This window comes from Durio zibethinus, chromosome 20 (genome assembly GCF_047325235.1).
Source record: "Durio zibethinus cultivar Kanyao isolate XHJ-2024 chromosome 20, ASM4732523v1, whole genome shotgun sequence".
In the NCBI taxonomy this organism is placed as follows: domain Eukaryota; kingdom Viridiplantae; phylum Streptophyta; class Magnoliopsida; order Malvales; family Malvaceae; genus Durio; species Durio zibethinus.
The window spans coordinates 2,207,543-2,224,111 of record NC_143181.1 but is presented as its reverse complement, the minus strand read 5'-3'; the positions used below and the strand labels follow the sequence as shown (position 1 = coordinate 2,224,111).

The following is a 16,569-nucleotide window of genomic DNA, read 5'->3' as shown; positions in this document are numbered from 1 at the left end:
AAAAAATGAAAAACTACGGCATCTCAGTTTGTCCGGGCCGAACATAACAGCCGAATATTCTCTTTCACATCTCTTATCACTTGCTGAGGTTTTTTCATTTTTTTCTTTCCAAAAAAACATTATTAAACAGGAATTGACTTTTATTTTTTACAAATATAAAAAAATTAAAAAATAAAAACAATAAAAACAACAACAACGTGGTTGAAAATTTTTTAGTGACATGTTACTGATAATTGAGGACCGTTTGATTTGGGAAGATGGGGGTGTTTGCGTGAAGGTTAGGCAGACTGGAAAATTGGCCACGTTGATGTCGTGGTCAATTTGTCGAACGTAAGATAACTGGTGACGTTAGGAGGATCCATGTTGATGTCCGTGGTTTTGTTTGGATTGGGCCAACTGAATTCGGATGTGTTCCTTTGTTTTGTTTGGTTGCTTTTTCTCTCTGATTGGATGGATATCGTTGTTTGTTGCTTTGGACCTTGGACTTTGACGGGATGTCCTTTTTCTTTTTCTTTTCTTTCAAACGCTTTTGTTCTGTGTTTTTTTGCTTCAAGTTTCAAGTTGTGGAACATTAAATAAATTCATGAAATGGACAGGTAGACACACGAGTTCCTTGAGGCCGGTGCCGACTTGGGATGCAATGTGGATCCATAAGACTGCGCAAGAATCTCCAATCATAGGCCCATTATTCAATAGTCTTTCATTCCGTAGGCCACTGAGAAATTCATGAAAGAAACTCTTCCCTTTTAGCCCATATCTGGCCTGCCTTTTCAGGTTATGATGAATTGGCCTGCTATATTCAAAACGAAGCTCGTTAGCTTTGGCCCAAAAAAGTAGGTTTTCGGCTCATATGGAGGACCAATGGTCCAATGGACCATCTCCTGTCTGTGCTGCTTGAGCTAGTTGGAATTCGTTGTTTGTGGTGATAGCCTGACCCACGCATGAATATTAGTCGTCGCCTTGTGATATTTCCTGTTTACCGTTTTCTCAATTAATTTCAAACCCACATTCATTCTTCATGATGATCTCTCCACTAGATCTTTGTAGAACCCTTTTTTTTTTTTTTTGGTTCAAAGATTCCTAGATTCCTTTGGCTTGTTGGATTCCGTATATGTTCAACTGCTAGGATTTGACGGCTACGGGAAAATGCTTTTCTCTATCAAACCGAAGTCACGTACTCCTGATTAAGAGTGTAATCGAGTCGAGTCGAATCGATACAGTGAAAAATTTGAATTTGAATTTGACTCACAACTTAGGATTCGATACTCAACTCGAATTCGATCGAGTTTTACTTTTCAAATTCGAATTCGATTCATGATCAAATTCGAATTACTTGAGCTCGTTCGATTAAGCTTGATTAATATGTAAAATAAGTTCGATTCTTATACTCGACAAAAGTTCGATTATTTATGCTCGAATTTAAACTCGAACTCAGATTCGAAATATTTTATTAATTAAAATAATAAAAATATATTTAAATATAAAAGCTCGATTAGATTCGCGAGCTACTCGAACCGAATATAAGAATACTCGAATTCGATTCGATTGATAAGTCAAGTTACTCGAGCTCAAACTCGACTCGATAATAATCGAACCGAATTTGAATTTTTTTCAAATCGAACCCGAATAACTTGCGAGTACTAATGTATCATTTACACCCCTACTCCAGACTTCTTGTTGCTCATAGCTCATTTCCCCATCGCATGTTCGTTTTTACCACCACAATTTGCTACTAATGGAGCCCATTTCTGCAGGATCCAACTGTGTTTATTGGATGATAAGAACTTCCTCAACTCGAGGAGCCAACCAGGCTGTAGCCACCGGGCAACACCGTCCATCAATTGTGAAGACTGAATAAGTGGCAGGTCATGACAGGGAACTATAGAAAATCATGAGTTCCATTTGACTTCAAGATCCTTCTCTGCTGGAGCATAATTTTTATTCACCAATGGATACATTACGGGTCCTCTTGGATTTCTGTGGGGCTAGAAGGCTTATACACCTTTCTTTTACTGGTAAAAGCTTTAAAAATGCAGTGCACTTGGTCACGATCACTAGCACCTTTAGTAATGCACAACATTATCTGTCATTATTGTCAGCAAATCTCCATTTAAAATTTTAACCATGATTTGATCATTCTCAATTAAGCTTGCCCTCTTGTTGGGATTTTTCAAATTGCCACTGCCATAGTGGCTTAGAATTTGTGTCGGCTCAGATCATCCAAATGAAAATCAAAGAAAAATTTTCTTGGTACTAGGAAGTGCTTTGCCATTGCCAAATAATTGCAGTTTGGGATGCTCGTATAAACTATAGTCTTTCCAATCTTAGAGATAAGACTATCTTATTAGAAGCCTGTAGTTGAAATTGTTATTTTCAACCAATTACTATGCTTTATTTGCGGTTTGTGGCGCTTGAAAACGAAAGAAAAGCAAGAATAAGGTAAAGTAATAACTTAACTTCATTAGACCGGTTCTGCTCAGAGAAATTTGGTTGGCGAGGCTTTTTCCTGGCCAACTTTAGTGGTAGGCCCAGTAAATAAAAATATTTGCAATTTCAAGTTTACATGGAATAAGCTTTTCCCGTCGGCAGTAGGAGCCCACAAAATCCTTCTTTGATCCTTATCATAGTTGAAATTGCCTGCACTAGCTTGTCATGCAACTATGGTTATTCCTAAAACAGTGACAACAACAAAAGAAAAGAAAAACTGTACATAAAGCAGTAGAAAAAATATACATACATGGTATTTCAACCATCTAATGTTGAGCTAGCAATCCTCAAGTCAAAGAAGGTATGCAGTGATTCTTTGAAATTTTAAGAATGGCAGAGAATTCACCAGATCAGGCTTGAAAAGTTCGAGGGGCTCAAGAAACTTTGGACGACACTTGGTTTTCCGCTTTATGTTCTTTGAAAACAAAAATGCAAGTTGGTATCAATTTTGATACTTCCTTTTAATTACTTGTTGGTCTCTTCTATGTTTCAGTCATGACCATTCCTCAGTCATTACAGAAAGAATTGAACTTGGAAGTAATTAATATACTACAAATTTGGAGGAAGAGAATGCCAGCTTATCTTTTGATGAAGAGCCAACATTATCTTCACTTTCTCCTATATTTCATTAGGAGCGTACATTTAGATAGACGATAGAATTAACTCAAGTAAGATTAAAAATAATAATAAAGATGAGATTAATTATTGTAATCAATTATGAGAGTATATATTTGAATTCAATGGCAATGATAATGACGAATAAAGACATTAAATTAATATTTGTATGTAATAAAACTCTTAAATTATTTAAAATTTATAAAATTAATAAATAAGTAAAAAAAGTAAATTATTTTTATATCAAATAATAATTTTATTAATAAATAATTAAAATTTAATCAAAATAATAGTAATATATTAAAGGATAATTATTTTTCATTTTTTATTACATAGTTATTTATTTTAGTTAAAATAACAATAATAATATAATATAATATAATAATAAATTTTATTTTTAGTTTATTATATAATATTTATTTATTAATTTATTACATAATTAATAATAAAATTTATCTATTGTATTAAATTAAAACAAACAAATTTTTTAATTTTGTAAATTAAAAAAAAAAAAAAAAAAACAAGAAGGCAGTGGCAATTGATTGGCTGTCAGGGATAAAACTGAGAAAAAAAATCCCAGTTAGCCATTGAGGGATCCCTTTCCGGTTGGCCATTGGAGACATGGATCGATACGATGTCACACTAAAAGTGATCCAAATTAGTGATCGGCGCCATTGAAGTCAGAAAATACCTCTCAACCACCGAACTGGCCCTCCGTCTGAATTCAAACTGCCCTGAGTCTAATAATTCATTTGGATACTTGATTGAAAGATTTCCATGCGGTTTATGGCTGGTCTTTATTAAAGAAATGCATGTACTTAGTACTTAAATTCTAAATCAAAATTATGAAAAAGCTGGCTTGGCTGTAGCAGTAGCACTTTGCTAAAGATATTTTCCAGTGAATGAATACTGAAAGATACATGTATAATATCAACTTGTTAACTAGCACGTGAAATGTGATGCATGAACAGTAATTCCAGGAACTTTTGAAGGCTGATTCAAGGACCAAACTAATTAAAACAAATTCAAGTATATATTGGTTATTGGTTCTATACCAGAAAAGTCTCATTCAGGTACCAAATGCGTGCAAGTTTCCTCCACCATCTCACATGCTGCTTAGCAATTCCGGATATAGAAAGAACGGGGAGCAATAGTTGCATGGGACATGCAGAAACAGCAGTACAGGTACAGCGCACTAGGTTTCAACAAATATGGGAATATACTGAACCTGTCATTTCAAAGGAATCCAAAGGGACATCGATCATAATAACCCATAAGACTCGGTTGCAACGATTGTAAGCGTTTAACATTGAATAGTTGGCAACCAGCACGATAATGCCGGCTATAAATACCCACAGAGGCAAAAAGCTTAAGGGCATCTCTCAAGCAGTAGATATACATTTCGCTTTCAGCTTTCTAATTCAGTCTTAGTTTTCAGTCACACCCATGGCCAAAAACAACCTCATTTTAGCTGCTGCCCTTCTCCTTGTGTTATTGTTTTCTCATGGAATCCCATTCACTGAGGAAAGGCTTTTGAAAGCAGACATATTAGATGAGTCAGGAAACGTCCGTGTACCAAATGTGATGAGCAGCAAGACAAACTCGAACCGTTACGTTTTAGAAGAGGAATCAGCTGGCAATGTCAACAATTCTGATGATTTCCGCCCCACGACTCCCGGTCACAGTCCCGGCGCCGGTCACTCGATTGGACCTGCCAGTAATGTTAATAACTAGATTGACCACCCATTGTATTATTATCCACTGTGTGAAATAATGTCATATATATGTCATGTGTCGCTTTAATATTAATTAATCTCGTAGACTATCCTACGATTATGTATTAGCAATGCTCTAAAAAAATTATTTCCGCCTGATGAATTTTCATGTATTAATAGTTGATAAATAGGTTTAGAAAGTATTAAGTAAAAATTGCATCTCAATTGTGTGTTCATTACTCATTTGTAAATTAATAAAAATAATTGGATTTTATAAGTACTGCTATTTAAGTATTATAAAGTTTGAGTTTTTTTATGATAAAATATTTTAATCATAAAAATAGTTATTGCAATGACATCAAAAATAAACACAATAGCAGGGTGGATCCAAATAGACACCCCAAAAGATGGAAAATAAAAAAATTTTAAAAAAATCTCTGAATATTTTTAAAATTTTCTCCTAGATACCTCAAATAATGAAAAATTAAAAAAAAAATCCTTGAACACCCCAAAATTTTCTCCTAAATATATTTTTCATTGATAAAATTAATAAATTTATAAATATTATATATATTATATTATAAGTGAACACCTTAAAAAATTCTAAACGTACCATTGCATAATAGCACATTATTAATCTTTGATTTCTATCAATAATTTTCTATTTTCCTTGGTTGTTAAAAGACCCCATTATTAATTTATTCTTATACGAAAGACTATATCAAAGTTAAAGTGCCGGACATGGGTTTACTAGAAATAGAAATCAATGGGCTTTTTTTTATCAAGCACGCATGTCTATGGTACACGGAATCAAGCAGTGCCCATTTTTGTTTTTTAAATTTAAGCATGGGATATGCCAATATTTTTTTTATATATTTTTAAAGTTATTAGAAATTAAATTTGATCAATAAAATTAAAAAATCGATAATTTACTAATAGACCATAGACTCTTGACATATGTTAATATTTATCAATCATAATATAATATATGTCCCTTTTAATTCGGTCTGATTGTCACGTCAATACTAGCCCTAGTTCTTATCTATGTTTTTTTTTTTTGATAAAAAATAAGGTTAAAATAAAGTTTATTGTTCATTGAATATTATAATTTTAATAAATTTTTTATATTTGAGATTATCATATATTGAATTTGATCATTAAAATTAACTGTAAACAATAGCAATTGATACTTTTAAGTACATACAATAGCAGAAAAATTAAATATCAAATTCTTGAATCGGGTTTGTAATAAGTTGGATTAAACTAAGAAGTTGGAGAAAAAAGATGGATTGATAGATGAGCTGAAGGCCCGCCATGTGAAAAAAATGGGTTCACCCTTTTGATAGTGAGGGAGAAGAGGACTTGAGCCCATAACTTGGTACGGGCCTCAAAACAGTCCACATGGATGTTTCAAAATTGCCAATAAATTATGACCCACCAGCCGCTGGGCTGCATAGTATAACACAAACAAGGAAGACAAAAATAAAAAAATCGAAGGTGACCCTAGAGTTGGTCGAGTAATCGTAGATTCAGTTAATTTGATTATAAAAATTTTAAAATTAATTTAATTGATTTAGTTTAAAAAAATCAAATTGATCGAATAACAATATAAAATAAAGAAAATTAAATAATTTAATATTGTCAATTTTAATTGATTTTTTTGGTATTATCGATTTTGATTTCTTGTTTTCTATATTCAACATTTAATGTAATTTATATACTTCATAAACAAAAACTTCGTAAATATAAGTTTTATACATAGTAAGTCCAAGTCTCAAATAAAATCAGTGACCAATACATAATACATTGTAAGTCTAAGTAAGCTTCATAAAGTCTAAGTTATTGAGCAATACACAAACTCTAAATCAATGAGCAATACTCAAATACAATCTAAATACAAGTTTCACAAAGTCTAAATCTTGAACAACATAAATATAATACTATACATAGCAAATTACAATCCATAAAGTCTAATTCTCAAACAACATTCAACAAACAACAACAAACATTTTAACCAATTACAGCATTTAAATTTCAAATCTCAAACATTAATATCCAACAAGTAGTAGGCAACAGTGGGCGTCAGGTAGCAACACCTTTTAAAATTCCAACAATAAATAAATAAAAACAAAGCATAATTTAATGAAAAATTATTCCATTTAAAACTATCTAAAAAAAAAGATTTAACTTTATGGATCACATTCAATGTAAGCAATGCCGATATTACCTCAATTGATCAATAAACTTTACTAATCAATTATAGGTTCCAATCCAATCTTGGATAAAAGTTGTTTCACTTAATCCTCTAAGGCATTTAGGTCGAAGTCTAAAGCTTTACGTAACCAATCTTAAGCATAAATAAGAGCTTGAACAAATTTAAGAGTTAAAAAACTCCTATATGCGTCTAGTACACAGCCATCAATGCTAAAAGCATATCAGAAGCAACTATGGATATAAAAATTGCTAACACATTACGAGCTAAATGGGAAAGGATAGAAAACCTATGCCTATTAAGTTTTTATCAAACAAGAACATCAAAATCCACCCTCTCCTTAATAACATCAAGCTCTTTATTCAAATATTTATCCAAATCTAATTTATTTTCTTCTCTACCTTGTTGTTTCCTAAACCTCTTAAACTTAGCCATAACAGCTTGTTTATCATATAGGTCCACAGTTTCAAATTTATTAATGGATGGGTGGTGCTTGACTCGTATGGCTACTATCATCAACTTGTTTAAATTAAGGTTGTAACATATTTTTGTATTCATCAAACAACTCAACTATCGCTTATTGCATTTTCTTAATCATCACTGAAGTTTGATTACGAAAATACATTTTCATAAAGCAAAACTCCACAAATGCAAGGTTTTTTTTTTTTAGAATCAAGAATTGAAATAGTATAAAGTAACATATTCATTGTCTCTACATTCCCCAAATACTTGTCATACTTATTCTTCATTCTCTTAGCCATTACACTAAACTCAACATCAGCATTCAATTGTCATCTTGCAAAATATCATAAACACCATAAGTGTCTTAAAAAAAATTTATTAGTTGTAACATATGTAGAACCTGAAACTCTAACTATAAGATTATAAAATTTTTTCAAGAAAAGGCATAATTTTATAATATTGGCCCAAGCATTTTGATCGGGCACCCCATTTTCCAACAAGAGTTCAGTTCTATAATAAGAATCAACATCATCAAATGCCTAAAATCTCTTTCAACTTGTTCTAACGTCAAGAAAGTAGAGTTTCACCTAGTGCTAACAACCAAGCACAACAAGCTTTTACTTTGAATATATTCATTCTTACATATCTAGTTATCCTTCTAACATGAATAACTAAATTAGTCAATTCTTTTAACCCATCACTCACAATAAAGTTAACAATATGAGCAATGCATCTTAAATGAAGATTTTAGCCTCTTATAATACTAGTTCTTGCATTATTTAATTTTTTCCTTAAGAATGAGACTGCAACATCATTAAAACTAGTATTATCAACAGTGATAGTGAAAATCTTATCAATCCTTCAATCACACAAATATTTCTCAATTGCCCTTCCCATAACCTCCCTTTATGACTAAAAATGGGACAATAATTTAAAATCCTTTTGTTAAGTTTTCAATCATTGTCTACAAAATGAGTAGTCAGACATTTATAATTGACTCCTTACAATAAGGTACATGTGTCAGTGGTTAGAAATACTTTCATAGTAGACGACTTTAAGAATTGTTTTAGGAAATTTTTTTCATGTACATAAATTTGATAACAATCTCTAATAACAGTCCATTGTGAAGGCATATGAAATCTAAGACAAACAATAGACAAGCAACACCTAAATTTTTTAGCTTCCATAAATGTAAAAGGCAATTCATTTATAATAATCATTTTAGCCACACCTCTCTTAATGCCATCTTGATTAAACTATCAAGTACCTAAAGACGCATCTCTTTCTAAGCTTAAAACTAATTTTCTTTGGGAAGGATCATTACTAACACGAGAAATTTAGTACAAACACCCATATGATTCTTTAATGCAGAGGTTTCATTTTTTTTAAGTTGAGCATAAAATTCTCTATCATAATAATTGCATCTAGCTTTGACATCACTATTGTCACTAGTAAATTTAGTGAAATGATCTCATAACTCCAACCATGTGTTAGATCGTTTCCTTTTCAGTTTTGTGCTTATAACTTCACTTTTTGTTCCATTTGTGTCTCTTTTACCTTGAGGGATTGATTAAGTATCTGTTTATGTAGTATCTCTATCACTCATCTTTAACAAAAAAATAATAAAATGTAAGTAAGTTTTAAAAGTAAACACAACTATACTAACTAAAAAAATAATAAAATAAATATCCAATCAAATATGCATTATATGCTAAAAATAAATGTCCAATCAAATAATAAAATAAATGTTCAACCAAATAACAAAAAAATAATAAATAACAATACTATTATACAAATTATTAAACAAAGGATCTAATCAAATATGCATTACATGCTAACAATAAAATGAGATATACATACTAAAGTATACCAAAAAATAATTGTATAAGAAAATTTTGCATTACTAGTACATGAATAAAATAAATGTCAATTGGTGCAGAATATTATTAAGAAGTTTTGTAATTTTTAAGTCATTCACACTAAAGTAGCAATCTTATAAATACATGAATAAAGATAGCTTATAAATATTGTGTTTTCAAAATTGCCTAAACAACAAATAGTCATATAAAATAAATGCATTGGCATTAGAACACTTCTGAGTTCTGTGTTGGTATTATTTTACGCAAAATATCATTAAATAGTTGATATCTCAAAAAATGATAAGCTAATGAAATATCATCATTAATATCTCAAGTTCACTTTAGGATAAAAGTGGTTGCAAGATCTTCACCAGCATTTGTGGTTGTGAAATCAGTTGAAAATTTGAAGGTGACATGGCTAATTCTAGACAAGTTTGGCAAAAATCAAATTAGGATGAGAAATTGCATTTTATAAAAGATGAAATGAAACTACTACAAGTGGCATTAACACAGACAAGGAACCAACGACTTAGATTCTTTAAAGGGATAGCTAAATAGATTGCAAATGAATTGTTTAATAGAAGCATCAATTCCCTGTTAAATATATATTGATTCAAAAATATCTTTTGTATATATTTGCTTATGAGTATTGGCTGGAAGAACATTATAACTCATTAATTAATGAAAAACTTAATTCTATTTAACCTATAATTCTTTTGTATAAATTTGCTTATAAGTATTGGGTGGCAGCACTCAGGCAATTATAAGTTTAGCTAAACACGCTCTATATGGGACACAAGACAAGTATTGGGTAGCTTGAGGATATACAGGAAATCACAATGTTCTACTTAACTAAAATCCACTTCTTTCTATTTTAACTTTCAAACCAACAAACTACTTGTACAACAACTTGATATACTAAAATAGTAAAATATAAGCCACATGCACATACATTGTTTGAATTCAAATTAAACTACCACTTGTTACTTTAAAATTATCAAAGTTCTTAACTTTTGACCTTAAATAAAATTAATTGGCATAATTAGTTAATTCCTTTAATAACTTTAATTTAAAAGCAACACATAAAGAGCAACATGACAAAATTTTATACAAATAAAAAATAAATAAAAAAGATTACAAGGTTGAATAAAAGATCAATCTGAGTAAATATATACAAAATTTCACCCAATATATACAAAACTTTACACTTAATATATATAAAATTTTACCTAAGTAAAAAAATGAAAGAAAATATATATATATATATATATACAAAAGCGTCAAATGACTGTTATAGAGAAATCATATAATTGTAAAACTATCTTTAAAACATGAAAAATTTTAAACAAAGACAGATATACATATTTTCGAAAGATCTTCAAAACCTGAGAAAAAATTTAATAAAAAAAAAACAAGGTCTCTCCCAAACAAGTTGAAAGCATGGGTAAAGAAAGATTAAAAATCTTACCTTGAATTGAGTTGAGTTGCAAAAGAGAGAAGATTGAATGAATGAAAAGCTATGAAAGGTGAGAGAAGTCGATTGAAGGTTACGGTGGTCATCGATCGAAGCTTGCAGCATAGAGATTGACTAGAAAATAGCAATGGTAACATGCAAAGGTAACTGGGTGAGGGTTGGCCGTCAGAGGAAGAAAGTAACAAAAGGAAATAGGGTTTCATTTTCAGAGTTTTAATTTTGTATAAATTATAAAATATAAAAAAATTTAAAAAATTAAATTAATAAAAACATAAAATATTTTAATAATATTTCATTAGGTATTTCAATCAATTCAATTGTTAAATCTTAAAATCAAAAATCGACCATCTAAATTGATTTAATCGAAACCCTAAACGATTTAATATATTAACCGAAAAAAAAGAGAACAATTTGATTTATAAACTAATTTTTGATTAATTTTTCTGATCAAAATCGATTTCTGCACAATCTTATCCTAGACCATGATTTATGGCTTTCACAATTTAATCACAGTTTTTTTTTTCTTTCTTTCTTGCCTTTCATCATAACGACTCCCACTTCCCCTTCCCAGCTGCACGTTTCCATGTCTCCATTCACTACTGTTTGATCTCTTTTAAGTAAAAAAAGGACTTAAAACAATGTTTATGCAAGATTCAAAGAACGAAGAACAATGGATGATTACTTTTACAACAATTCAAAGTTTTCTTGTCTCCTCAGGCAAATCAAACAAAATAAGATTCTTGTATCTCTTAGGACATCAAAGAAAGAAGATTCTTGTGTCTTTTAGTACCCCCAGGCAAATCAAAGCAAAAATGGGTCATTGCTTTCTCTTTCCTTCCACCTCCTCTTATCACAAGGGGGGTACTTGAATTCACTGTCCTAATAAAATACGCTTGTGTGGGTTAAATGTACCAAATTGGTCATCAGGCCCACTAGATTTGATATCTATATATATATATATATAGAATATTAGACCCCACCACCCACATGCATCAACTGACACCCTTTATGACCAAAAATCAACAGACACCACTAGAAAAAATCACTGATGCTTCCCTTCAATTCAATTCACAGTCATCCATGTTCATTATTAACCACTACATAAACCACTGTAATTACTCAAATTACCAAAATTCAATTCCTCATTTGACTAAGCTAAAATTAACTATTTTTATTTATGTTCTTATTTTTCTTCACTAAAAGATTAAAATTTCCTAGCATTCAAAAATAACAAAGAAATAAATTGTCTAACAAAGCATATAGAATAATCACAGATATTCTCTTCATTAAAGTATCAATCATGAAAAATCTTGTCTCGCTTACTTTCCCATTCCCCATCGTTAGTGCCCCAACTATATATAAAATCTAAATCGCATCAGCATCAACATCAACATCAAAAGAAGCAAAAGAAGCTAAAAAATATTCCCTCTATCCTTCTTTTTTTATGTCTCAAAATTATATATATTTTTTAATATCTAAAATTTTTAATTTTTTTATACTTTATAATTTATATATTTTTTTCACATTAAAAATCATGTAATTTTAATTTTATAAAAACATTTTGATTTTAAAATCAAAATTTTTTACTTAAATTTCATGAAAATTAATGCAAGATAAACAAACAGGAACGGGAGTAATTTTTTTATTTCAAGGAGTGGAAGAACCTGAAATTCTAGGTGAAGTGACTTAGAAAAAGTGGGAGAAGCCTAGGATCCAAATCTCGAGGCGTAGATGCATGGTTGCATGGGACATGCAGAAACAGCAGTGCAGCACAACGGGTTTCAACAAATATTGGAATATGCTGAACCTTTCTTTTGAAGGGAATCCAAGGGGATATGGGTCATAAAAACCGCCATAAGACTCGGTTGCAACGATTGAAAGCGTTTAACATTGAATAGTTGGCAACCAGCATGATCATACCGGCTTCCAAAAGTCTATAAATACCCATTGAGCTAGGCAAAAAGCTTATGGGCATCTCTCAAGTAGTAGATATACATTAATTTCTCTTTGAGCTTTCTAATTCATTCTTAATTTTCAGTCACCCCCATTGTTAGAAAATTAAAAAAAAAAACAGAAATAATAAAAAAGAAAAAATATGGCTTTGAGGTGTAAAAAATATTATTTTAAAAATAATTATATCTATAAGATAGAACAAAAGCTTAAAAAATATCAAGATCAAAAGCAAAAAAATTGATCAAATAAAAAGATTTATTTATAATAAATGAACAGTCACAAAATAAATCAATTCAAAAAGTCATTACATTTGGTATAATTATGCTTCATTATTTAAATAAATTTTATTTAAATAGTCATATTTTTCTATTTAGATATATTTATTCAAACCATCATATTTTTTTCTATTCAAACATATTTATTCAGAATAAAAATAATATTTTAGTAATATTTTGAAATAAAAAATAAAAGATTTAAAAATTAAATCTAATTACTAAACAAGCACTAAGAAAACTTTACTAAGTCCAAATAACTTAATCCACCCTAACATTTAGTTCATTCACTAAAATGACATAAGTAATCTCTTTTAAATTATATAAAAATGATTTTTCTACTTAATATGGATACATCACATTTTAAATTACCAACAACCCATGCCAAAAACAACCTTATTTTAGCTGCTGCCGTTCTCCTTTTGTTATAAATACCCATTGAGCTAGGCAAAAAGCTTATGGGCATCTCTCAAGTAGCAGCTATACATTAATTTCTCTTTGAGCTCTCTAAATCATTCTTAATTTTCAGTCACCCCCATGGCCAAAAACAACCTCATTTTAGCTGCTGCCCCTCTCATTTTGTTATTGTTTTCTCATGGAATCACATTTACTGAGGAAAGGCTTTTGAAAGCAGACATATTAGATGAGTCAGGAGAGGTCTATGTCTGCTTCTAACACGGTTCAAGATTGATGATCTAATGTTCCTGACAAAAATGAGGACGTTACACTGGATAAAAGCTTCTGCAGAGAATGTGTTGATACAAGAATCAGAGTGGTGGGACTGCCCTCGGAAGTGTGCCCCGAAACTACGGAGTGGCGGCAAAAGAGGATGTACCCAGTGGAGACCACCACCAAACGGTTTCCTGAAGTTCAATGCGGATGGTTCAACAATAGGTGATCGAGGGCCTGCTGGTTGCGGGGGGTCCTTCGAAATGAAGCTGGAGTGGTTCTGGCGATGTTTTCAGCACCCTTAGGTGACATATGTTCATTACTCATGTCTAAATTAATAAAAATAATTTGATTTTATAAGTACTGCTACTTAAATATTATAAAGTTTTGAGTTTTTTTATGGCAAAATATTTTAATCATAAAAACAGTTATTGCAATGACCTCAATTATATACATAATAGCAGGGGTGGATCCAAATAGACACTCCAAAAAGATGGAAAATAAAAAATTTTAAAGGAAGATTTCTCTTTGAATATTCTTAAATTTTTTTCCTCATCATAATACCACATTGTTAATGATTTAATAATTTTCTGTTTTGGGTTTGTACTCTGCTGTTGTACTCTGTTTCTGTTGATTTTCAGTCAATTAAACTCTTTTGGTTGAGTAAAAAAGAACCATAAAATCCCACGAAGGATTGAATTCAAGATATACGTACTCACCTAGATATTTTAATTAAGGAAGTGATGCATACTATAACCATTAAGCCAAAGACTCAAGCCTAGATATTTCTTCTTTATGTTCTATGAAAACAAAAAAGCAAGTTAGCATCAATTTGATAGTGTGTCACTGCAGAAAGAATTGAACTTGGAAGTAATTAATATACAACAAATTTTGGAGGCAGAATGCCAGCGAATCTTTTGATGAAGAGCCAACGTAATCTTCACTTTCCCTTATGCTCGATCAATTTCTTTTTATCATTTGCGGTTTGCATCAAAAGCCGTTAAAAACACAGTGACCATATATTCGGATGCTTAAATTGCGGCGTGAATTACATCAAGGAGCTGTTGGAGTTTTTTGTTCCAGATTATTTTTATAATTTAATTTTTTTTATTTCAAAATTATAAAATAAGTTTATTATTTTAATATAAAAAAATAAATTATGTAATAACAATTAGGAGTGTAAATGATACATTAGTACTCGTAAGTTATTGGTTCAATTCGAAAAAAACTCGAATTCGATTCGATTATTATCGAGTTGAGCTCGAGCTCGAGTAACTTGACTTATCGATCCATCCGAATTCGATTATTCTTATATCCGATTCAAGTAGCTCGCGAGCCTAATATATTTTTATTATTTTAATTAATAAAATATTTTGAGTCTGAGTTCGAGCATGAATAATCGAATTCTTTCGAGTATACGAATCGAGCTTATTTTTACATATTAATCGAATTTAATCGAGTGAACTCGAGTAGCTCGAATTCGATCACGAATCGAGTAGCTCGAATTCGATCACGAATCGAGCTCGAGCTTGAAAAATAAAATTTGATCGAACTCGAGCCGAATATCGAGCCTCGAGTTGTGAGTCGAGCTCGAGCTCGAGTTTCTCATTATTCGACTCGATTCGGTTCGATTATACCCCTAATAGCAATGATCTAAAAAAATTATTTCCGCCTAATGAATTTACATGTAATAATAGTTGATAAATAGGTTTAGAAAGTAAAATTTGCATCTCAATTGTGTGTTCATTACTCGTGTAAATTAATGTAAAAATAATTTGATTTTATTACTGCTATTTGAATATTATAAAGTTTGTTTTTTTTTTATGATAAAATATTTTAATCATAAAAATAGTTATTACAATGACATCAAATATATACTAGGGTCGGATCCAAATAGACACCCTAAAAGATGGAAAATTCAAAAAAAAAAAAATTAGAGGAAGATTTTTTCTAGAATATTCTTAAAATTTTCTTTTAGACACTCCAAATATTGAAAAACAAAAAAAAAAAATTGAAAAAAATTTCCTTAAGCACCTCAAAATTTTCTTCTATTTTTTTTGATAAAATTGATAAATTCATCAATTTTTTATATATGTTATAAATATACACCTTAAAAACAATTCTGGATGTACCATTACATAATAGCGCATTATTAATCTTTGATTTCTATTTTCCTTGGTCGTTAAAAGACCCAATTATTAATTTATTCTTATATGAAAAACAATATCAAAGTCAAAGGGCCGGACATGGGTACACTAGAAAAAGCAATTAATGGGATCAAGCACACATTTATATGATAGAAGGAATCAAGCATACCCATTTTATTTTTTAAATTTGAGCATGGGATATGCTATTTTTTTTTTATATATTCAAAATTATTAAAAATTAAATCTGGTTAACGAAATTAAAAATTTGATAACTTAATACCGAATCACAGTACTTTTGACATATGTTAATATTGTTCAATTATGATATATGATATATATGTGTACGTCCTTTTTAATTCAATCTTATTGTCATGTAGTGTAAGGTATAAGTTTAAAATACCAACAAAATTAATGTACTTAAACTAGAAGTTATCATAAACAACTGGCTCTAGATTTTCATTACATTTGCAAGGACTGGGAGTTGCAAACGAAAGACAAAAAACCTTGAAAGCTCCATGGCCTTCAACGAGTCTAGAGATACAGATGTTAACCCCATACTTCAAACTTTATTAGTAATATAAACCAAAGTTTATTTACAACGAGTAATGAAACACACTGTTAAGATGAAATATTTCTTACTCACAAGCCTACTTATTTACAAGAAATCCTACGACGTCGGTAGTTACTTCTTGGAAGCAGCATAT

General features: G+C 30.4%; 1 protein-coding gene across 1 annotated transcript; it reads left to right on the top strand.

The window, feature by feature from the left end:
• Window positions 1–4,461: 4,461 nt before the first annotated feature.
• Window positions 4,462–5,095, top strand: LOC149513025 (precursor of CEP1-like). Its single transcript, XM_089749632.1, has one exon. The coding sequence runs from the start codon at window positions 4,549–4,551 to the stop codon at window positions 4,834–4,836; it is 288 nt and encodes a 95-aa protein (XP_089605758.1). The 5' UTR covers window positions 4,462–4,548; the 3' UTR covers window positions 4,837–5,095.
• The last annotated feature ends 11,474 nt before the right edge of the window (window positions 5,096–16,569 follow it).